General features: G+C 49.2%; 1 protein-coding gene across 3 annotated transcripts in view; it reads left to right on the top strand.

The window, feature by feature from the left end:
- ROBO4 (roundabout guidance receptor 4) overlaps positions 1-23,582 on the top strand; it is a 303,902-nt gene that overhangs the window by 251,434 nt on the left and 28,886 nt on the right. For 2 of the 3 annotated variants that reach the window (XM_063943751.1, XM_063943752.1), the window contains exons 17-18: positions 3,045-3,254; positions 22,398-22,813. In XM_063943751.1, coding sequence (XP_063799821.1) covers positions 3,045-3,254; positions 22,398-22,813 — 626 coding nt within the window. The remainder of the gene's footprint in view (positions 1-3,044; positions 3,255-22,397; positions 22,814-23,582) is intronic. The other variant, XM_063943753.1, reaches the window with a different exon arrangement.

Raw genomic sequence — 23,582 nt, 5'->3', positions numbered from 1 at the left:
CCCAGCAGCACAGAGTATATCAGGAGATGAGTGATGTGTCAGTGAGGACAGGGCTGCATGTGACAGGGGCAGTGACATGATGTGAGGAGGGGAATGGAGGCAGCAGGAAGCCACAGACTGAGAGTTATACAGTGGGAGGAGCAGGGTCCCCAGCAGCACAGAGTATATCAGGAGATGAGTGATATGTCAGTGAGGACAGGGCTGCATGTGACATGATGTGAGGAGGGGAATGGAGGCAGCAGGAAGCCACAGACTGAGAGTTATATAGTGGAAGGAGCAGGGCCCCCAGCAGCACATAGTATATCAGGAGATGAGTGATGTGTCAGTGAGGACAGGGCTGCATGTGACAGGGGCAGTGACATGATGTGAGGAGGGGAATGGAGGCAGCAGGAAGCCACAGACTGAGAGTTATATAGTGGGAGGAGCAGGGGCCCCAGCAGCACAGAGTATATCAGGAGATGAGTGATGTGTCAGTGAGGACAGAGCTGCATGTGACAGGGGCAGTGACATGATGTGAGGAGGGGAATGGAGGCAGCAGGAAGCCACAGACTGAGATGTTATATAGTGGGAGGAGCAGGGTCCCCAGCAGCACAGAGTATATCAGGAGATGAGTGATGTGTTAGTGAGGACAGGGCTGCATGTGACAGGGGCAGTGGCATGATGTGAGGAGGAGAATGGAGGCAGCAGGAAGTCACAGACTGAGAGTTATATAGTGGGAGGAGCAGGGCCCCCAGCAGCACAGATTATATCAGGAGATGAGTGATGTGTCAGTGAGGACAGGGCTGCATGTGACAGGGGCAGAGACATGATGTGAGGAGGGGAATGGAGGCAGCAGGAAGCCACAGACTGAGAGTTATATAGTGGAAGGAGCAGGGTCCCCAGCAGCACAGAGTATATCAGGAGATGAGTGATGTGTCAGTGAGGACAGGGCTGCATGTGACAGGGGCAGTGACATGATGTGAGGAGGGGAATGGAGGCAGCAGGAAGCCACAGACTGAGCGTTATATAGTGGGAGGAGCAGGGTCCCCAGCAGCACAGAGTATATCAGGAGATGAGTGATGTGTCAGTGAGGACAGGGCTGCATGTGACAGGGGCAGTGACATGATGTGAGGAGGGGAATGGAGGCAGCAGGAAGCTGCAGCCTGAGAGTTATAGTGGGAAGATCAGGGTCCCCCAGCAGCACAGAGTATATCAGGAGATGAGTGATGTGTCAGTGAGGATAGGGCTGCATGTGACAGGGGCAGTGACATGATGTGAGGAGGGGAATGGAGGCAGCAGGAAGTCACAGACTGAGAGTTATATAGTGGGAGGAGCATGATCCCCCAGCAGCACAGAGTATATCAGGAGATGAGTGATGTGAGGACATGGCTGCATGTGACAGGGGCAGTGACATGATGTGAGGAGGGGAATGGAGGCAGCAGGAAGCCACAGACTAAGAGTTATATAGTGGGAGGAGCAGGGTCCCCAGCAGCACAGAGTATATCAGGAGATGAGTGATGTGTCAGTGAGGACAGGGCTGCATGTGACAGGGGCAGTGACATGATGTGAGGAGGGGAATGGAGGCAGCAGGAAGTCACAGACTGAGAGTTATATAGTGGGAGGAGCAGGATCCCCCAGCAGCACAGAGTATATCAGGAGATGAGTGATGTGTCAGTGAGGACAGGGCTGCATGTGACAGGGGCAGTGACATGATGTGAGGAGGAGAATGGAGGCAGCAGGAAGCCACAGACTGAGAGTTATATAGTTGGAGGAGCAGTGTCCCCAGCAGCACAGAGTATATCAGGAGATGAGTGATGTGTCAGTGAGGACAGGGCTGCATGTGACAGGGGCAGTGACATGATATGAGAAGGGGAATGGAGGCAGCAGGAAGCCACAGACTGAGAGTTATATAGTGGTAGGAGCAGGGTCTCCAGCAGCACAGAGTATATCAGGAGAGGAGTGATGTGTCAGTGAGGACAGGGCTGCATGTGACAGGGGCAGTGACATGATGTGAGGAGGGGAATGGAGGCAGCAGGAAGCCACAGACTGACAGTTATATAGTGGGAGGAGCAGGATCCCCCAGCAGCACAGAGTATATCAGGAGATGAGTGATGTGTCAGTGAGGACAGGGCTGCATGTGACAGGGGCTGTGACATGATGTGAGGAGGGGAATGGAGGCAGCAGGGAGCCACAGACTGAGAGTTATATAGTGGGATGAGCAGGGTCTCCAGCAGCACAGAGTATATCAGGAGAGGAGTGATGTGTCAGTGAGGACAGGGCTGCATGTGACAGGGGCAGTGACATGATGTGAGGAGGGTAATGGAGGCAGCAGGAAGCCACAGACTGAGAGTTATGTAGTGGGAGGAGCAGAGACCCCAGCAGCACAGAGTATATCAGGAGATGAGTGATGTGTCAGTGAGGACAGGGTGCATGTGACAGGGGCAGTGACATGATGTGAGGAGGGGAATGGAGGCAGCAGGAAGTCACAGACTGAGAGTTATATAGTGGGAGGAGCAGGGTCTCCAGCAGCACAGAGTATATGAGGAGTTGAGTGATGCATTGGTGAGGACAGGGCTGCATGTGACAGGGGCAGTGACATGATGTGAGGAGGGGAATGGAGGCAGCAGGAAGCCACAGACTGAGAGTTTTATAGTGGAAGGAGTTGGGTATATGAAGAGATGAATGACGTATTGGCAAGGACAAGGATGTATGTGACAGTGACATGATGTGAGGAGGGGAATTGAGGGAAGAAGGGAATGTTTAAATTCATATCATTTCACCATATTATTATTACAATCTGTATTTCCTACCACACAAATTCTTGGAGGAAAACTAGGGAAATACAAAAATATACAAATTCCACCCACGTAGTGCTATGGTCAGAACAGAGCCCATGACATCAGCACTGTGAAGCACCAATGCTTTCCACTGTGCCACCGTGTGGAAGGAGCAGCGTTTTCAACAGGATTAATGATATTGGTTCCTATTACACTGATGCAGACTATAATTAATATAAAGAGTGTTTATACACCCAGCTGATTGGATGCTGTTTGTGCCTCTTACAGGGTCTCAGATTCTCCGGCCTATTCTGACCCCCGTGAGGGAGTCGTCCACAAGCAGACTGTCTTCAGTAAGAGAAAGCCTCCTCCCAGCACATTAGTGTTTAACCATGCGGCATCCAGATCAGCCTCCATGTCTGTCAGTGACGATAACGTGCTGACGCCGGATGACGTGGCTCAGTATCTAGAACTTAGTGACCGAGGAGACAACACCAGGTGAGTACACAATACAATAAGTAGCAAGGGGGCGCAGGCTGGGCTCTCTTATAAGGTCACAGAATTCCAGGGTGACTTGTAATATCTTTATTATTTTCCAATAGGTTCCACATTATTACATTACATTATAACATTATTATTGCTTGTGTAATATGTTTTACCTTCAGTGACAGTGGTTTCCTCCAGAACCTCCCCAGCAATGGCCGCCACACATGTGTGGTCAACAGAACGTGCATGAGCAATAACGCACCGGGGGTCCCGGTATAGTAGTGAAGTGACCACTAATGCAATTAGATCACACAGGGACGATCTCCTGTCGGAGTCCCTGTCTCTGTGAGTGTTTTTTTATATATTCGGACGGCGTATCATTTCTTATTGCTGCGAATAAAGGAAATAAGAAATTGCAGAGATCGGGTCTAAAACCTTGGTGTTGTTTTTTCTCCATTTCTCTCTTTCTGTCCCTAATTATACCCTCCCACTCTCTTTCCCTCTCTCTGTTTCTCTGACTTTCTCCCTCCCTTTCTCCATTATACCTTCACTTTCCTCTCGTCCTGTTGTACTCTTTCTCCCTTCCCTCGCTCTGTCCATCTTTCCCCCATCTCTCTCTCTCTCCCTTTTAATTTATCATTCTCTGTCTCTTTCACCCCTCTCTGTCTCTCTCTCTCTCTTTCCTGTTCTCACTCTTGCCTGTCTCTCACTCTTTATTTATGTAACTCTTTCTGTATCTGTCTCTTTTGATGAACTCTCTAGCTTTCCCTCTCTCCTTTCCTATCCCTAATGATCTTTAATTTTCTACCTCTTTCCCAATGTCACTATTTATCCATCTCCCCCTCTCTCTCTCTCTCTCTCTCTCTCTCTCTCTCTCTCTCTCTTTCTTTGTTTCTCTGCCGCTTCCACTCTGTCTCTCACTATGTCCTTCTCTCATTGTCTCTCTCCCTTACTCTGTGTGTGTGTGTGTGTGTGTGTGTGTGTGTGTGTGTGTGTGTGTGTGTGTGTGTGTGTGTGTGTGTGTGTGTGTGTCACTATCTATCCCTCTCCCTCTCTCTTTCCTTCTCTTTCTCTTTTCTTCTCTCTCTGTGTCCCTCTGTATGCCCTCTCTCTCTCTCTCTCTCTGTCCCTCTTTCTCTTTTCCTCGCTCTGTCCCTCTCTCCCCCTCTGTAACCCTCACACTGTCCCTCACTCTTTTTCTCTCTCTTTCACTCTCTCCGTCTCTCTCCCTTTCTCTCTCACACTATCCCTCTCTCTCTCTCTCTTTTTCTTTCCTTTCTCCTCAGTCTGTCTCTGTCTCTCTCTCTCTCTCTCTCTTTCTTTCTCTCTCTCTCTCTCTCTCTCTCTCTCTCTCTCTCTCTGATCTGAGGACACATTTTATAGGGAACATCTCCCAATTACTGAAATGTTTCTGCCTTGATCACTGTCCTGGTCCCTGTGACAGATGATTCCCTGCCATCACATCCATCCTTCTACGGAGTGACATATTGCGCTAAAGTTTGCTGTGTGCGTTCATTTTGTGTCTTGCATTTGATTTATTATTTATTTGGGAAAATTTTGTCTGTTACTTTGTACAGACAGGAGCACTTACCCCGAATAAACACAACCTGGCAGCCAGAACCAACAATCACTGGGGTTAGGAATTAAAAGGGTTCACTAACTTGTTCGCATAAATGCGCATCACTTTTAAAGCACTGCTTTTGGCATTTCAATCCGTAATAACTGTTTGCTGTCACAACTAATATATGACAATCAATAAGCGGCTGGTATTGTTTTCCAGCAGAAGGCACCTACTCGAGCCGTCCGTGATGATTCATGTAGGGCTCTTGTGCTGTAAAAGCTGGGTGTGCTTCCCGTGCCATAAAGTAATGCCCGTAGCTGACAGCGGCACTGAGATATCCCTCTGGCAGTGCCAAAACTGAATTCATGCCGCACATTACTGCAGAGGTCTCTCAGGCCATTGTAGAAATGATTACTCCGCACCACTAGCTGTCACTTCCCTGCCTTGGCACTTTCCACCGTCCTCACAATTTAGGTGACTTTGTATACTCAATCAATGACAAGAATAATGTCACAGGCGGAAATTTACTGGAAATGTATTGATTGTAGAGCGATTACTATAGTGCAGACTGGGCACATAGCGGAGGTGCTCGTCTGATGGTCATTTTCCAAGTTATTGCGCCATACGTCAGCCACATAATTCTTCCATGACATGCTGGTGAGGCAGCAAATTCACGGCCACACACACTCTAAACACGGGCCTAAGCTGGGACAATGTCATAACCACAACTAGGATATAAGATGAATGGTGAGACTGGCGGTGATGACCTGGGGTATAAGATGATTGGTGAGACTGGCGGTGATGACCTGAGGTATAAGATGATTGGTGAGACTGGCAGTGATGACCTGGAGTATAAGATGATTGGTGAGACTGGCAGTGATGGCCTGGAGTATAAGATGATTGGTGAGACTGGCAGTGATGACCTGGGGTATAAGATGATTGGTGAGACTGGCAGTGATGGCCTGGGGTATAAGATGATTGGTGAGACTGGCAGTGATGGCCTGGGGTATAAGATGATTGGTGAGACTGGCAGTGATGGCCTGGGGTATAAGATGATTGGTGAGACTGGCAGTGATGACCTGGGGTATAAGAAGATTGGGGAGACTGGCAGTGATGACCTAGGGTATAAGATGATTGGTGAGACTGGCGGTGATGACCTGGAGTATAAGATGATTGGTGATACTGGCAGTGATGACATGCGGTATAAGATGATTGGTGAGACTGGCAGTGGTGACCTGGGGTATAAGATGATTGGTGAGACTGGCAGTGATGACCTGGGGTATAAGATGATTGGTGAGACTGGCAGTAATAACCTGGGGTATGATATCATTGGTGAGACTGGCAGTGATGACCTGTGGTATAAGATGATTGGTGAGACTGGTGGTGATGACCTGGAGTATGATATGATTGGTGAGACTGGCAGTGATGACCTGGAGTATGATTTGATTGGTGAGACTGGCAGTGATGACCTGGGGTATAAGATGATTGGTGAGACTAGCAGTGATGGCCTGGGGTATAAGATGAATGGTGAGACTGGCAGTGATGACCTGGGGTATAAGATGATTGGTGAGACTGGCAGTAATGACCTGGGGTATAAGATAATTGGTGAGACTGTCAGTAATAACCTGGGGTATGATTTCATTGGTGAAACTGGCAGTGATGACCTAGGGTATAAGATGATTGATGAGACTAGGTTTCCGGTCACCTGGTCAGCAGTGACTAGGTCAACAATAATGTCGACATTAGAATGTTGGCTTGGTCGGACTTGTCGGCAAGCACTATATATATGGGCCCCTGCACAAGCTATAAATACAATGTATATATTATATTTCTGCTGCGGAGTACACTGGGTTCCACAGGGAATAACATCGGGGTGTAGAGTAGGATCTTGATCCGTGGCACCCACAGGCTAAAAGTTTTGACTGTTCCCAGAATGCATAGCGCCGCCTCCTCTATAATCCCGCCTCCGTGCACAGGAGCCCAGTTTTGTAGTTGGTGCCATGCAGTGCAGGCATACAACAGGTGGGCTGCTCCAGCAGCCCTCAGAAGAGCTTTTTTAAGTGAAATCTGAAGACTTCAAGGGCTGCAGCAGAGACACTGTGAGTGTTAGATGTCAGTCAGACATCTCCTGCTGCAGCTCCATCACCTCCCCCAGCGGCGCTGTATACTCCCGCGTCCTGGTTGCTGGGTACTTACAGCGGAGGCTCCGGTTTGCGCCTGTCAGTCACACACCCCGCTGCAGCTCTCCAGGATCGCCTGGCCGCACTATGGGAGGAGGTAAGAGGGTCCCCCAGGCAGGACCCACTGGAAACCGCGATCCGGCGTAGCCGGTGGGAGGCGGGCCACGCGCGCTGGTGTGGACACAATGGCAGTACAGGGACCCCACTAGAACACCAGGCCAAGGGCACAGGTCGGTTTTACTAAAAAACGTTTATACATAGCCCACAGTACCCGGTGATGAAGCCCAGCAAGGGGATAAGGCTTTGACCTGTAGCCCCTCCCCCAGGGCGCCATTTAGAGTAAATGTTCCTGCCCTGGAGCTGCATCTCTCTCTCCCTCTCTCCCTGTCAGCGTTTGGGTGCCATTACCTCAAGCTGAGCTGATCCTGGCACTGTTTGGGCAAATCCTCCTCTATAAAGCCGCCTGCATCCAGTGCTGTGCATTTACAGCACACTTAAGTATTCTACATGTCTGCTGACAGTGTTAGTTAAGAAATAGTGCATTTAGTCAGGGTTATTTAGTACAAGTACCCTGTGATATACATCCAGTCTTTACTGTGCATTGTTATATCTATTGAATATATATATATATGCTACTTGTGGTGTCCTATTGCCTGGAATATTGTTTGGTGTCTTGACAAAGATCACTGGGATGTGATCGAAACGTCGACTTGTTGATTCAATATTAAAACTAGTGATGAGCGAGGTTCGGTTTTACTCGGTTTTACTCGGATTTACTCGGTTCTCAAAACGGCATCTTATTGGCTATCCAAAACACGTGACATCCGTGAGCCAATAAGATGCCGTTTTGAGAACCGAGTAAAACCGAGTAAAACCGAGTAAAACCGAATCCGCTCATCACTAATTAAAACTACAGCAATTATTTTACAAAAAACTGGTGAGTGCCCTCCTTTACAATTGATTGAATATATATATATATATATATATATATATATATATGCTTAGTATTACTTTGTATTGCTAGTCCAATGCAGTTTTATTGCATGTCATAATTTCTACATTGTACATGTGACTGTGTGTGTGCATATAGCTGCTGCGTGACTTCCATTTCGTGTATCTCACTCAGATTGCTAGCTTCTGTCTTTTGTAACCTGAGGGGGCTAATTGCGTCAGGGTTATTGTTTAATATAGGTGTTTCACAGGATATACTTACTGTGTATTTCTCTATCGTCCTAGTGGATGCTGGGGTTCCTGAAAGGACCATGGGGAATAGCGGCTCCGCAGGAGACAGGGCACAAAAAGTAAAGCTTTAGGATCAGGTGGTGTGCACTGGCTCCTCCCCCTATGACCCTCCTCCAAGCCAGTTAGATTTTGTGCCCGGCCGAGAAGGGTGCAATCTAGGTGGCTCTCCTAAAGAGCTGCTTAGGAAAGTTTAGCTTAGGTTTTTTATTTTACAGTGAGTCCTGCTGGCAACAGGATCACTGCAACGAGGGACTTAGGGGAGAAGAAGTGAACTCACCTGCGTGCAGGATGGATTGGCTTCTTGGCTACTGGACATCAGCTCCAGAGGGACGATCACAGGTACAGCCTGGATGGTCACCGGAGCCTTGCCGCCGGCCCCCTTGCAGATGCTGAAGTAAGAAGAGGTCCAGAATCGGCGGCAGAAGACTCCTCAGTCTTCTAAAGGTAGCGCACAGCACTGCAGCTGTGCGCCATTTTCCTCTCAGCACACTTCACACGGCAGTCACTGAGGGTGCAGGGCGCTGGGAGGGGGGCGCCCTGGGAGGCAAATGAATACCTATTTTGGCTAAAAATACCTCACATATAGCCTCCGGAGGCTATATGGAGATATTTAACCCCTGCCAGAATCCGTTAAGAGCGGGAGACGAGGCCGCCGAAAAAGGGGCGGGGCCTATCTCCTCAGCACACAGCGCCATTTTCCCTCACAGAAAGGCTGGAGGGAAGGCTCCCAGGCTCTCCCCTGCACTGCACTACAGAAACAGGGTTAAAACAGAGAGGGGGGGCACTAATTTGGCGATATGCTTATATATATATTAAGATGCTATAAGGGAAAACACTTATATAAGGTTGTCCCTATATAATTATAGCGTTTTTGGTGTGTGCTGGCAAACTCTCCCTCTGTCTCTCCAAAGGGCTAGTGGGTCCTGTCCTCTATCAGAGCATTCCCTGTGTGTGTGCTGTGTGTCGGTACGTGTGTGTCGACAGGTAGGAGGACGATGTTGGTGAGGAGGCGGAGCAATTGCCTGTAATGGTGATGTCACTCTCTAGGGAGTCGACACCGGAATGGATGGCTTATTTAGGAAATTACGTGATAATGTCAACACGCTGCAAGGTCGGTTGACGACATGAGACGGCCGACAAACAATTAGTACGGTCCAGACGTCTCAAAAACACCGTCAAGGGTTTTAAAACGCCCGTTTACTTTAGTCGGTCGACACAGACACAGACAGGGACACTGAATCCAGTGTCGACGGTGAATAAACAAACGTATTCCTTATTAGGGCCACACGTTAAAGGCAATGAAGGAGGTGTTACGTATTTCTGATACTACAAGTACCACAAAAGAGGGTATTATGTGGGATGTGAAAAAAACTACCATAGTTTTTCCTGAATCAGATAAATTAAATAAAGTGTGTGATGATGCGTGGGTTCCCCCCGATAGAAAATTATGGGCGGTATACCCTTTCCCGCCAGAAGTTAGGGCGCGTTGGGAAACACCCCTTAAGGTGGATAAGGCGCTCACACGCTTATCAAAACAAGTGGCGGTACCGTCTATAGATAGGGCCGTCCTCAAGGACCAGCTGACAAGGCTGGAAAATATAATAAAAAGTATATACACACATACTGGTGTTATACTGCGGCCAGCGATCGCCTCAGCCTGGATGTGCAGAGCTAGGGTGGCTTGGTCGGATTCCCTGACTAAAAATATTGATACCCTTGACAGGGACAGTATTTTATTGACTATAGAGCATTTCTATATATGCGAGATGCACAGAGGGATATTTGCACTCTGGCATCATGAATAAACGCGATGTCCATAACTGCCAGAAGATGTTATGGACACGACAGTGGTCAGGTGATGCAGATTCCAAACGGCACAGTATGGCCGTATAAAGGAAGAGGACTTGTTTGGGGTCGGTCCATCGGACCTGGTGGTCACGGCAACTGCTGGAAAATCCACCGTTTTTTACCCTAAGTCACATCTCTGCAGAAAAAGACACCGTCTTTTCAGCCTCAGTCCTCTCGTCCCTATAAGATCATATCTGCCCAGGGATAGAGGAAAGGGAAGAAGACTGCAACAGGCAGCCTATTCCCAGGAACAGAAGCGTTCCACCGCGTCTGACAAGTTCTCAGCATGGCGCTGAGACCGTACAGGACCCCTGGATCCTACAAGTAGTATCCCGGGGGTACAGATGGGAATGTCGAGACGTTTCCCCTTCGCAGGCTCCTGAAGTCTGCTTTACCAAGTCTCCCTCCGACAAGGAGGTAGTATGGGAAAAAATTCACAAGCTGTGTTCCCAGCAGGTGACAATTAAATTACCCCTCCTACTACAGAAAAGGGGTATTATTCCACACTATATTGTGGTACTGAAGCCAGAAGGCTAGGTGAGACTTATTCTAAAAATTTTTTTTTTGAACACTTACAAAGGTTCAAATTAAGATGAAGTCACTCAGAGCAGTGATAACGAACCAAGGGGACTATATAGTGTCCCGGGACATCAGGGATGCTTACCTCTATGTCCCAAATTTGCCCTTCTCACTAAGGGTACCTCAGGTTCGTGGTGCAGAACTGTCACTATCAGTTTCAGACGCTGCCGTTTGGATTGTCCACGGCACCCCGGGGTCTTTACCAAGGTAATGGCCGAATTGATGATTCTTCTTCGAAGAAAAGGCGTCTTAATTATCCCTTACTTGGACGATCTCCTGATAGGGGCATAGTCCAGGGAACAGTTGGAGGTCGGAGTAGCACTATCTCGGATACTGCTACAATCAGCACGGGTGGATTCTAAATATTCCAAAATCGCAGCTGATCCCGACGACACGTCTGCTGTGCCTAGGGATGATTCTGGACACAGTCCAGAAAAAGGTGTTTCTCCCGGAAGAGAAAGCCAGGGAGTTATCCGAGCAAGTCAGGAACCTCCTAAAAACAGTGCATCATTGCACAAGGGTCCTGGTAAAAATGGTGGCTTCCTACGAAGAAATTCCATTCGGCAGATTTCACGTAAGAACTTTTCAGTGGGATCTGCTGGACAAATGGTCCGGATCGCATCTTCAGATGCATCAGCGGATAACCCAATATCCAAGGACAAGGGTGTCTCTCCTGTGGTGGTTATAGTGTGCTCATCTTCTAGAGGGCCGCAGATTCGGCATTCAGGATTGGATGCTGGTAACCACGGAGCCCAGCCTGAGAGGCTGGGGAGCAGTCACACAAGGGAAAAATTTCCAGGGAGTGTGATCAAGTATGGAGACTTTTCTCCACATAAATATACTGGAGCTAAGGGTAAATTTATAATGCTCTAAGCTTAGCAAGACCTCTGCTTCAAGGTCAGCTGGTATTGATCCAGTGGGAAAAACATCACGGCAGTCGCCCACGTAAACAGACAGGGCGACACAAGAAGCAGGAGGGCAATGGCAGAAACTGCAAGGACTTTTCGCTGGGCGGAAAATCATGTGATAACACTGTCAGCAGTTTTTCATCCCGGGAATGGAAACTGGGAAGCAGACTTCCTCAGCACGACCTCCACCCGGGAGAGTGGAAACTTCATTGAGAAGTTTTTTCCACATGATTGTAAACCGTTGGGAAATACCAAAGGTGGACATGATGGCGTCCCGTCTGAACAAAAAACGGGACAGGTATTGCGCCAGGTCAAGGGACCCTCAGGCAATAGATGTGGACGTTCTGGTAACACCGTGGGTGTACCAGTCGGTGTATGTGTTCCCTCCTCTGCTTCTCATACCTAAGGTGCTGAGAATTATAAGACGTAGAGGAGTAAGAACTATACTCATGGCTCCGGATTGGCCAAGAAGGACTTGGTACCCGGAACTTCAAGAGATGCTTACAGAGGTCTTATGGCCTCTGCCGCTAAGAAGGGACTTGCTTCAGCAAGTACCATGTCTGTTCCAAGACTTACCGCAGCTGCGTTTGTCGGCATGGCGATGGAAAGCCGGATCCTAAAGAAAAAAAAGGCATTCCGGAAGAGGTCATTCCTACCCTGGTCAAAGCCAGAAAGGAGGTGACCGCACAACATTATCACCACGTGTGGCGAAAATTTGTTGCGTGGTGTGAGGCCAGGAAGGCCCCACAAAGAAATTTCAACTCGGTCGTTTCCTGCATTTCCTGCAAACAGGAGTGTCTATGGGCCTCAAATTGGGGTCCATTAAGGTTCAAATTCGGCCCTGTAAATTTTCTTCCAGAAAGAATTGGCTTCAGTTCCTGAAGTCCAGAAGTTTGTCAAGGGAGTATTGCATATACAAACCCCTTTTTTGTGCCTCCAGTGGCACTGTGGGATCTCAACGTAGTTCTGGGATTTCTCAAATCACATTGGTTTAAAACCAGTCAAATATGTGGATTTGCAGCATCTCACATAAAAAGTGACCATGCTCTTGGCCCTGGCCTGGACCAGGCGAGTGTCAAATTGGTGGTTTTTTCTCAAAAAAGCCCATATCTGTTTGTCCATTCGGACAGGGCAGAGCTGCGGACTCGTCCCCAGTTCTCTCCCTAAGGTGGTGTCAGTGTTTCACCTGAACCAGCTTATTGTGGTGCCTTGCACCTACTAGGGACTTGGAGGACTCCAAGTTGCTAGAAGTTGTCAGGGCCCTGAAAATATATTCCAGGACAGCTGGAGTCAGAAAATCTGACTCGCTGTTTATACTGTATGCACCCAACAAGTTGGGTGCGCCTGCTTCTAAGCAGTCGATTGCTCGTTGGATTTGTAACACAATTCAACTTGCACATTCTGAGGCAGGCCTGCCACAGTCTAAATCGGTTAAGGCCCATTCCACAAGGAAGGTGGGCTCATCTTGGGCGGCTGCCCGAGAGGTCTCGGCATTACAACTCTGCCGAGCAGCTACGTGGTCAGGGGAGAACACGTTTGTAAAATTCTACAAATTTGATATCCTGGCAAAAGAGGACCTGGAGTTCTCTCATTCGGTGCTGCAGAGTCATCCGCACTCTCCCGCCCGTTTGGGAGCTTTGGTATAATCCCCATGGTCCTTTCAGGAACCCCAGCATCCACTAGGACGATAGAGAAAATAAGAATTTACTTACCGATAATTCTATTTCTCGGAGTCCGTAGTGGATGCTGGGCGCCCATCCCAAGTGCGGATTATCTGCAATACTTGTACATAGTTACAAAAATCGGGTTATTATTGTTGTGAGCCATCTTTTCAGAGGCTCCGCTGTTATCATACTGTTAACTGGGTTTAGATCACAAGTTGTACGGTGTGATTGGTGTGGCTGGTATGAGTCTTACCCGGGATTCAAAATTCCTCCCTTATTGTGTACGCTCGTCCGGGCACAGTACCTAACTGAGGCTTGGAGGAGGGTCATAGGGGGAGGAGCCAGTGCACACCACCTGATCCTAAAGCTTTACTTTTTGTGCCCTGTCTCCTGCGGAGCCGCTATTCCCCATGGTCCTTTCAGGAACCCCAGCATCCACTACGGACTCCGAGAAATAGAATTATCGGTAAGTAAATTCTTATTTTTTCTCTGTGATTTTCAGTCACCATATACCTCTTCAATTCTCTGTTTGTGCTCATACACTGCACAGGGGGTTCAGCTTACAAAGGGCGACGGAGCTGGGGCTGATCCCACATTGCGTGGTGGTGACGCTGCAGACATATTAGAGGAAAACATAGCAGTAGAGGGTTTAGGTTCTGGGGGTTCCCTACCCCTCAGTGGAACTGTAGCAATGGGGGTTCATAATGACCCACCTTGGGCTACTTTCTCCACGTTATTAAGTACGCTGGTAACTAGACTTGCGCCCCCTATGGGACCTCCTGTGCCGGTACAACCGCTTATGGTCCTTGCGGTTAATACGCCTTGGGCAGATCAACTGTCCGCTCAGTTACAGCAATTGAACCACTCACTGACTAAACAGACGTCTAACCCTCGCCCGCCTAAGACCAAGGGGTCCTCTAAGCGGGCCATTACTTCCTCACAATCCACTCACGTCCCAGACACGTCGTCTGATGAAGAAGGTGTATATACTGATCCTACAGACACTGATCCAGATAATTCTGATGGGGAATCGGTCTCTCAGGTGGACGTTCCTGACTTTTTGGAGGCTATCAGGCTAATTCTTCAAATTACTGATGACCCAGAGCCTGAAGCTACCTCCAAGAAACCGGACAGATTTAAACGTCAGAAGGTTATTAAACAAGTTTTACCTCATTCTGACCATATAGTTGAAATACGTCAGGAATCCTGGGAAAATCCAGGAAAGAAACTCACACCTCACAAGAAGATGCTGGCTCACTATCCTCTCACCGCAGAGCTAAGTAAAAATTGGGAAACACCCCCGCCAGTGGATTCGCAAGTGGCTCGGCTGGTGGTGTCCTCGGCTCTGCCTGTAACTACCGTCACTTCTCTGAAAGAACCGACGGATAAGCGTGTGGAGGGTTGCTTAAAAGCGATTTACACCCTAGCAGGTGCTGCGCATCGGCTCACTATTGCAGCAACATGGGCTGCAGAGGCTATTGAAGCGTGGGCTCAGGAGGTGGAAGCAGAGCTGCCATCCAACTTTTCTGATAATGCTAGACAATGTCTCTCGTATATTGGGGGTAATTCCAAGTTGATCGCAGCAGGAATTTTGTTAGCAATTGGGCAAAACCATGGGGGTCATTCCGAGTTGTTCGCTCTGTAATTTTCTTCGCATCGTAGCGATTTTCCGCTAACTGCGCATGCGCAATGTTTGCACTGCGACTGCGCCAAGTAAATTTGCTATGCAGTTAGGTATTTTACTCACGGCATTACAAGGTTTTTTCTTTGTTCTGGTGATCGTAATGTGATTGACAGGAAGTGGGTGTTTCTGGGCGGAAACTGGCCGTTTTATGGGAGTGTGTGAAAAAACGCTACCGTTTCTGGGAAAAACGCGGGAGTGGCCGGAGAAATGGAGGAGTGTCTGGGCGAACGCTGGGTGTGTTTGTGACGTCAAACCAGGAACGACAAGCACTGAACTGATCGCACTGGCAGAGTAAGTCTCGAGCTACTCTGAAACTGCACAGAGAAGTCTTTTCGCAATATTGCGAATCTTTCGTTCGCAATTTTGAGAAGCTACGATTCACACCCAGTAGGCGGCGGCTTAGCGTGTGCAAAGATGCTAAAAGCAGCTTGCGAGCGAACAACTCGGAATGACCCCCAATGTGCACTGCAGGGGAGGCAGATATAACATGTGCAGAGAGAGTTAGATTTGGGTGTGGTGTGTTCGATCTGCAATCTAATTTGCAGTGTAAAAATAAAGCAGCCAGTATTTACCAAGCACAGAAATAAAATAACCCACCCAAATCTTACTCTCTGCAAATGTTATATCTGCCACACCTGCACTGCACATGGGCCCTCATTCCGAGTTGTTCGCTCGTAAGCTGCTTTTAGCAGCTTTGCACACGCTAAGCCGCCGCCTACTGGGAGTGAATCTTAGCATAGTAAAATTGCGAACGAAAGATTCTCAAAATTGCGATTACACACCTCTTAGCAGTTTCTGAGTAGCTTCAAACTTACTCGGCATCTGCGATCAGTTCAGTGCTTGTCGTTCTTGGTTTGACGTCACAAACACACCCAGCGTTCGCCCAGACACTCCTCCGTTTCTTCAGCCACTCCCGCGTTTTTCCCAGAAACGGTAGCGTTTTTTCGCACACACCCATAAAACGGCCTGTTTCCGCCCAGAAACACCCACTTCCTGTCAATCACATTACGATCACCAGAACGAAGAAAAAACCGTGAGTAAAATACCTAACTGCATAGCAAATTTACTTGGCGCAGTTGCACTGCGGACATTGCGCATGCGCATTCGCGACTAATCGCTCCGTTGCGGAAAAAAAATAACGAGCGAACAACTCGGAATGACCCCCATGGTTTTGCCCAACTGCTAAAAAATTTCCTGCTGCGATCAACTTGGAATTACCCCCATTGTCACAGCATCTCATTACATTAAGGAGGCAGCCTCTGATGCCGGTATCCTGGTGGCCAAGGCTGCTACTACCATTTTGGCTCACCGGATTCTCTGGTTACAGTCCTGGTCTGTGGATCTGGACTCTAAGAAAACCTTGGAGGTGCTCCCTTTTAAGGGAGACATTCTTTTTGGAGAGGACCTCAACAAGATAGCGGCTGACTTAGCCTTGGCTAAAACAGCGTGTCTACCTAGTACTGCTCCTTCGATACCGAAGGCTAAGAGTACTTCCTTTCGCTCCTTTCATCCTTCAGGTAAAGCAAAAGGTTAGGCGTACCCGAAACAGGCTCGCACTTCCAAAACCGCTAAGCCCAAACCTAAACGGGCCAGGGCTGCCCGTCAGCCTGCTTCCAAAACGGACAAGCCTGCTGCATGACGGGGCGGACCTCCCTCTGGGGGATCCCAAGATGGGGGGCAGACTTCTATGGTTTACCCAGGAATGGTTGAAGACCACTTCCGGTGCCTGGGTACGGGAAGTCGTCACTCGAGGTTACGCCGTATACTTCAAGAATTGTCTCCCTCATCAATTTTGCCTGACAGACGTCCCCTCGGATCAGGTGAAGGCAAAAACTCTTCATTCAGTGGTACAGTCCCTCCTGGACACAGGAGTGGTAGTACAGGTGCCTCTGGCTCAGAGAGGCAAGGGGTACTATTCACTGCTATTCCTAGTCCCGAAGCCGAATGGGTCCTCTTGGCCCATTCTCAACCTCAAGTCCTCGAACAAATTGGTGAGAGTCTCCAAGTTTCGTATGGAAATCCTTCACTCTATTGTTCTGGCTTTGGAACCAGGGGATTATATGGTCTCCCTGGACATACAGGATGCTTACCTGCATATTCCTTTTGCAATGTCGCATCAGCAATATCTGAGGTTCGCTGTTGGCAACCTCCATTACCAATTTCGGGCGTTACCTTTTGGCTTGACCACGGCTCTGCGAGTCTTCACCAAGGTCATGGCGGTAATGATGGCTGTACTCCGCCGTCAAGGGGTCAGGATCCTCCCATATCTGGACGACTTGTTGATCCTGGCGAATTCCCCAGAAATTCTCCTACGCCATCTGGATCTGATGCTCCAGTTTCTGCAAGCCCACGGGTGGCTCATCAACTGGAAGAAATCCTCCCTGGTCCCTGCGCAGAGCATGGTGCACCGGGGGGGCATTGTTAGACACTCACAACCAGCGGTTGTTCTTGTCTCAGAAGAAGGTCCTGAAGCTTCGGGACAGGATTCGATGCTTCCTATCTCGTCCGCAAGTGTCGATACATTCGGTGATGCAAGTGCTAGGTCTCATGGTGTCGGCCTTCGACATGGTAGAGTACGCTCAATTTCACTCCCGCCCTCTACAGAAATTGATTCTTGCCAAGTGGGACGGCCTGCCTCACCTGATCAGGTCTCACATGATCTCCTTGTCTCCGGAGGTCCGTCTGTCACTGAGCTGGTGGCTTCAGGACCAGCGATTGAGCAGAGGTCGTCCCTTCTGGATCTCCAACTGAGTCCTTCTGACGACGGATACCAGTCTGATAGGTTGGGGCGCGGTGTTGGAGCAACACTTCCTTCAGGGTCGGTGGACCAAGGAGGAGTCTCTCCTCTCTATAAACATTCTGGAACTGCGTGCAGTGTTCAATGCTCTGAACTTGGCCCAGCATTTAATACAGAACAGACCTGTTCAGGCACAGTCGGACAACGGCACCACGGTGGCATACATAAATCATCAAGGCGGCTTTCGAAGCCACATGGCAATGAGGGAAGTATCCAGAATTCTTCAGTGGGCAGAACGCCATCTACCAGCCATATCGGCAGTGTTCATCCCGGGAGTCCTAAACTTGGAAGCGGATTTCTTCAGTCGTCAGGACGTACACGCCAGAGAGTGGAGCCTCCATCCAGAAGTATTTCAACTTCTAGTGGACAAGTGGGGCCTCCCAGATGTGGACCTGATGGCGTCTCGACACAATCACAAGGTTCCGGTCTTCGGAGCAAGGACAAGGGATCCTCAAGCAGCGTTCGTGGATGCTCTGGAAATTCCATGGAACTTTTGGCTGCCGTACGTGTTCCCTCCGGTGTCACTCCTGCCCAGAGTAATAAGAAAGTTCAAGCAAGAAGGAGGACTCCTACTTCTGATTGCTCCAGCGTGGCCCAGACGGCATTGGTTCTCAGACCTCCAGGGTCTCTCGTTGGAGCATCCTCTTCTACTTCCACAATGACCAGACCTCCTCGTTCAGGGCCCTTGTGTTTACCAGGATTTGGCCCGTCTGGCTTTGACGGCATGGCTCTTGAAGCTTCCGTTTTAAGGGCCAAGGGTGTTTCTGCGGCGGTCATTCAGACTATGTTGAAGGCCGTTAAGCTGGCTTCTGGTCGGATTTACCATAGGGTCTTACTTTGCTTGGTGCGCATCTAATAATCATGATGTTTACAAGTTTAGTACGGCCAAACTTTTGGCCTTTCTGCAGCAGGGCCTGGACTTAGGCCTTCATCTGGTCTCCATCAAGGTTCATATTTCTGCTTTTTTGGTTTGGTTTCAGAGAAAAATTGCCACTCTGCCTGATGTTCATACGTTCACTCAGGGTGTGTTGCGGATTCAACCACCTTACGTCTCGCCTGTGGCTCCTTGGGATTCGTCGGTGGTTCTGGAGGCTTTACAAGAGCCTCCGTTTGAGCCTCTTGAATCTGCAGACCTGAAGTGGATTTCCCTTAAGGTATTGTTTCTACTGGCTATTGCCTCTGCTAGACGGGTGTCGGATTTGGGGCCTTGTCGTGTAGGTCCCCCATCTGATTTTTCACCGTGACCGGGCGGTTCTTAGAACACGTCCCAGGTACCTGCCTAAGGTGGTGTCTTCATTCCACCTTAATCAGGAGATTGTGTTTCCAGCCTTTGTCTCTCCTGAATTGTCTTCCAAAGAGCGATTTTTGGATGTGGTACGGGCTCTCCATATCTATGTGAAGAGGACAGCTCCTATCAGGAAGTCTGATTCTCTCTTTGTACTGTTTGGTTTTCACAAACGTGGCTGGCCTGCTAACAAGCAGACCTTGGCCAGATGGATTAGAATGGTGATTGCACATGCTTATGTACAGGCTGGCTTTCCAGCTCCTGCTACCATCAAGGCCCATTCTACTCGGTCAGTTGGACCTTCTTGGGCGGCCTGCCGTGGTGCGACCCTTGAACAATTGTGCAAGGCGGCTACGTGGTCCTCAGGGAACACGTTCATAAGGTTCTATGCCTTTGATACATCCGCCTCCCAGGATGCTTCCTTTGTACGCGGGGTTCTTGTGCCCGCTACAGTGCGTTACCTCCCATAAGGAACTGCTTTAGGACATCCCCAATGTTATTCCCTGTGGAGCCCAGTGTACCCCGCAGCAGAAAACAAGATTTATGGTAAAAACCTACCGCTGTTAAATCTCTTTCTGCGAGGTACACTGGGCTCCACAGAGCGCCCACCCTGACGCACTTAGCTTCTTTGGGTTGGTATGGCATTAGCCGCTGACACCTTCTCCTGTCGTGAGTATGTGGTGTATGTGGCTAATAACGGTTGTCGTCTCTTTTTGCCTGCTACTGCATTGGGCTGGTTAACAAAACTGAGCTCCTGTGCACGGAAGGCAGGGTTATAGAGGCGGCGGCGCTAAGCATTCTGGGAACAGTCAAAGCTTTTAGCCTGTTGGTGCCTTGGATCAAGATCCTACTCTACACCCCGATGTTATTAACTTTGGAGCCCAGTGTACCTCGCAGAAAGAGATTAAACAACGGTAAGTTCTTACCATAAATCTCGTTACAATAAAGCTGTCACTTGTGGCACTGAGGATGAAACCAGTCCCCTCGGATCTCTCAGTGTCCCAGGGTGTCCTCTGCACCCAAATACGTATGCATCATTATGGGAGAGAGACGTAGCAGCAACAAATGGTTAAATGAATCAATTATTCCCATTACGCTTGTGATCTAAGCAGCAGCCGTTGTTATCAGATATGGCAGCCGGACCAGCCTGTGTGTCTGTATCGGGGGGGAGAGAAGATTAATTAGATGGGGAAATATTGATTAATGCTCAGTGCCTGAAGCAATTGCTGTGCCCGTATACTGAACTGTGTGATCAGCATTCTCCCGTGTATTATATTATTAGTGATGTGCTGCCGCTGTAATACAGTATATAGCGTACACGTTCCCGATAGCGGGATTATAGTCTGACGCTCTGACGGAGTTATCTCTGAGTAATCTCCAAGCTCCATGTTATCACTGGGAATTAGGAGTAATACTCTGCCTGTCTCCAGCAGGAATAAATATATATGCATTGGTATGAGGTGGGGATGACTGTCCCGGGCTCCTTCCTGCTTTCTGAGATATTACTTATTGCTTGTAATGCTTATATAACAGGGATGCTGGTGTCTTATTATAGATAGGTGTCTCTCCCATTGATCAGATGCGTTACTGCAAACAGTGCCGTAACTAGAGGTGTGTGACAGATGCCGCTGCATGGTAGATGCTAGAATCAAGTGGGCTAAGGGACCTTTTCCGTCTGGGGGAGGAGTCACAACACAAGGGGGAGGAGTTAGGCCAGCGGGATAGTTCCTCTACTATCCACGCCACCAACTATTACCTTTAGTAATCAGGTGGCGAGCGAAGCGAGTCACCGAGCCCAAAGCGTGGTGAGCAAAGCAAGCCCGCGAGGGAACTTTTCGGGTACCCTGTTCGCCCGTAGCTCCTCCCCCTGGTGACGTGTCTCCTCCCCTAGATACGTCAGAAGGTCCCTTCTCCCACTCCAAAATAGAATCAACCACCGCTGCATAGCGCAAGGCTCTGTGGGCTGTACCGTCGCTGCCCCACGGCCCTTGCTTTTATGTAGCAGCCAGGAACGCTGGCGCAGCGCCGACAGCGCATCCTGTGTACGCTCCTGATGGGCACCCTGCACTCCGCGCAGCAGATCGGCGCATCCTCAGACCGCGTCGGTCAGCAATGCACTTATTGGTTCTGACAGCCCTGCCTGTCTGCGTAACGTAATGATGTCACGTGCTCAGGGGGGGCGTAGCCGGCACAGGGCGCAATTGTGTCATATTACGGCTCTGATTTCAAATTACTGCTGAGATTTTGGGGACTATTTACTAAGCCTTGGAGAAAGACAAAGTGGGGAGAGATATAAAGTACCAGCCAATCAGCTCCTAGCTGCCATTTTTTTTCAAACACAGCCTGTAGCATGGCAGTTAGGAGCTGATTGGCTGATACTTTATCTCTCTCCAAGGCTTAGTATATAGACCCCTAAGAGTAATTTGTGGCCGTCCAGTGCAACAGTGTACTTGTACCAGGCTCCCTATCACTGTACCAGAAATGTGTTTTTCTAGGCTCTAATTGGTTGCTGTGGGCAACAGATCCACTTTTAAAAAACTGCACTTAAGTTAATGTACCCCTTAGACAGTAATACCCCCAAGCAAGTAAAATAAAACAATAGTTTGCTGGATAAGTCCTATAATGTAGATATGTACAGTATTATACTCCTATGCATTCTCACAGTAGGTCTGTGCCCTGCAGAAGATAAACCTTTCCGCCTGTAGCATATCTATGATCAGGTCTGAATTAGGCCCTCAGTACGTTCCCTCAGACACCTCCCCGGCCAGCTACTAACAGATATGATAAATTTAGCACATCTACGATCAGTCACACAGACATGTGGGGGGACGCCCAGCACAGGGCTAGTCCGCCCCGCATGTCAGGCCCCCCCCCCCAGACGCCCGCACAAGTACAGAAGCAGCGCACAGCAGAGATGCTTTTGTACTTTAGGAGTAGCTCCCTACCAGCGCACCTCCTGAGTGCTGGCAGGGAGCTACTCTTTGCTGTGAGGGTCGCAGCCACTGCGTATGACATCTCGCAACCACCGCGGCTCGCCCCCCACCCCCCCCCCCGCACAATCCGGGCACACCTGCGTTGCCCGGACTGCGTCCCCTAAACGGCAGCCAAACGCCACCGGCCCGACCCCTCCCGCCCAGCGACCGCCTCTGCATATATATGTAGACCTCGCACAAGAGGCCTGGCCTGCAGTTGTGCCTTTGTTGACCAATGCCCAATGCACAGATAGGCGTGGGGAGCCGTCTGCTGGCAGCACTAAAGTCCCTATAGACAGCAATAGCAACAGTGACACCTGTACGATCTGTGAAATGACAACTAGTAAAGAAAATATTATTGTCATTCATGTTTTTATTGTTTCTTCTGTATATAAGTTGTAAAGAAGGTTTAATGTAGATTCCCTTGCACTCCAGGCATCCTTCTGAGAGTGACGCGACCCTTCCCAGGCCATTCACCTCCTCTAGCTCATACGGCTACATATGCAGCCCATTGCCATCAGACCTGGGAGAAGTGGATGCGGCGGATGAAGACGACGACGACGACCTGGAGCTGGGAGAAGTCAGCTCGCTGAAGTCCTACCGCAAGTACTGCGAGACTCCCACCTCTAGTATCAGCGAATACGAGAGTTCTATGGCTGGCTCTCTGATCAATGGCTGGGGCTCGGTGTCGGAGGATAACTACACCAGCGCCCGATGCAGCATGGTCAGCTCCTCTGACGGCTCTTTCCTAATGGATGCGAACTTCGCCAAAGCCCTCGCCGTGGCGGTGGACAGTTTCTGCCTCGGCATGTCTCAGTCTGAGGCAGCAGGAGGGGACCGCTTGTACACCGGTGAGTAGCTGCAGGGAGTGACATCTGATTCATCTGCTTATGTATTCCCTACATTTACATCTAACTGGTCCCCACGTTGGTTCCGCAGGTTATTAGCAAGAGGTCATCATACTGATAAAGGTAACCTGTGATGTCCGTCATTGGTTAGGTGGCGCGATGGGCACGTATAAGGAGCTCAGTGATTGGTCGCTCTACAGATACAGATTCCATAACTTCTTTCTATGTAGCGTTTTGCCGACCGTAGAACTTCCTGCCACCGTAGGACTGGATAATGTCAGCATTCCAAATAACATTGGCTTTTCTAACATATTATATTTGAACACCAATTTTTATCAGAAATAATACTGAATTGTTCAAATGTACATATACAAATATGTGCACCACCACGAGTCCATAGCGGTGCACAGAAAGTCACTTGCAGTGAAAACGCAACCACTTTGATTGAAAAGTTACAGAAAGAACCGTATAAAGAGATATAGAGAAATAAGACGGCTCTGGGAGTGACAATAAAAGTGTCCCTGGGGTGGGACGTTGACAGCGTCCGTGAATGGTTGCGCCCCGAGGACATGGTTAGTGCAGAGAGGATGAAGAGGAGGTGTAACATTTGTGTAGAAGGTGGGATGAAATAGCTGCGCAAAGAAACCTTAAGCTGGCCCAGGATAAAATCTGGAGCTCCCCTACAGAGCTCCCTAATGCAAAGCAAGAAAAAGTGGTGGTGATTTCTCCTATTGGCGCTGGTCCTGAATCCGTGACCCCACCCCTTTTATTC

This window comes from Pseudophryne corroboree, chromosome 10 (genome assembly GCF_028390025.1).
Source record: "Pseudophryne corroboree isolate aPseCor3 chromosome 10, aPseCor3.hap2, whole genome shotgun sequence".
Classification (NCBI taxonomy): Eukaryota; Metazoa; Chordata; class Amphibia; order Anura; family Myobatrachidae; genus Pseudophryne; species Pseudophryne corroboree.
Note: the sequence above shows the minus strand (reverse complement) of the source record. Positions and strands in the feature narration are given on the sequence as shown.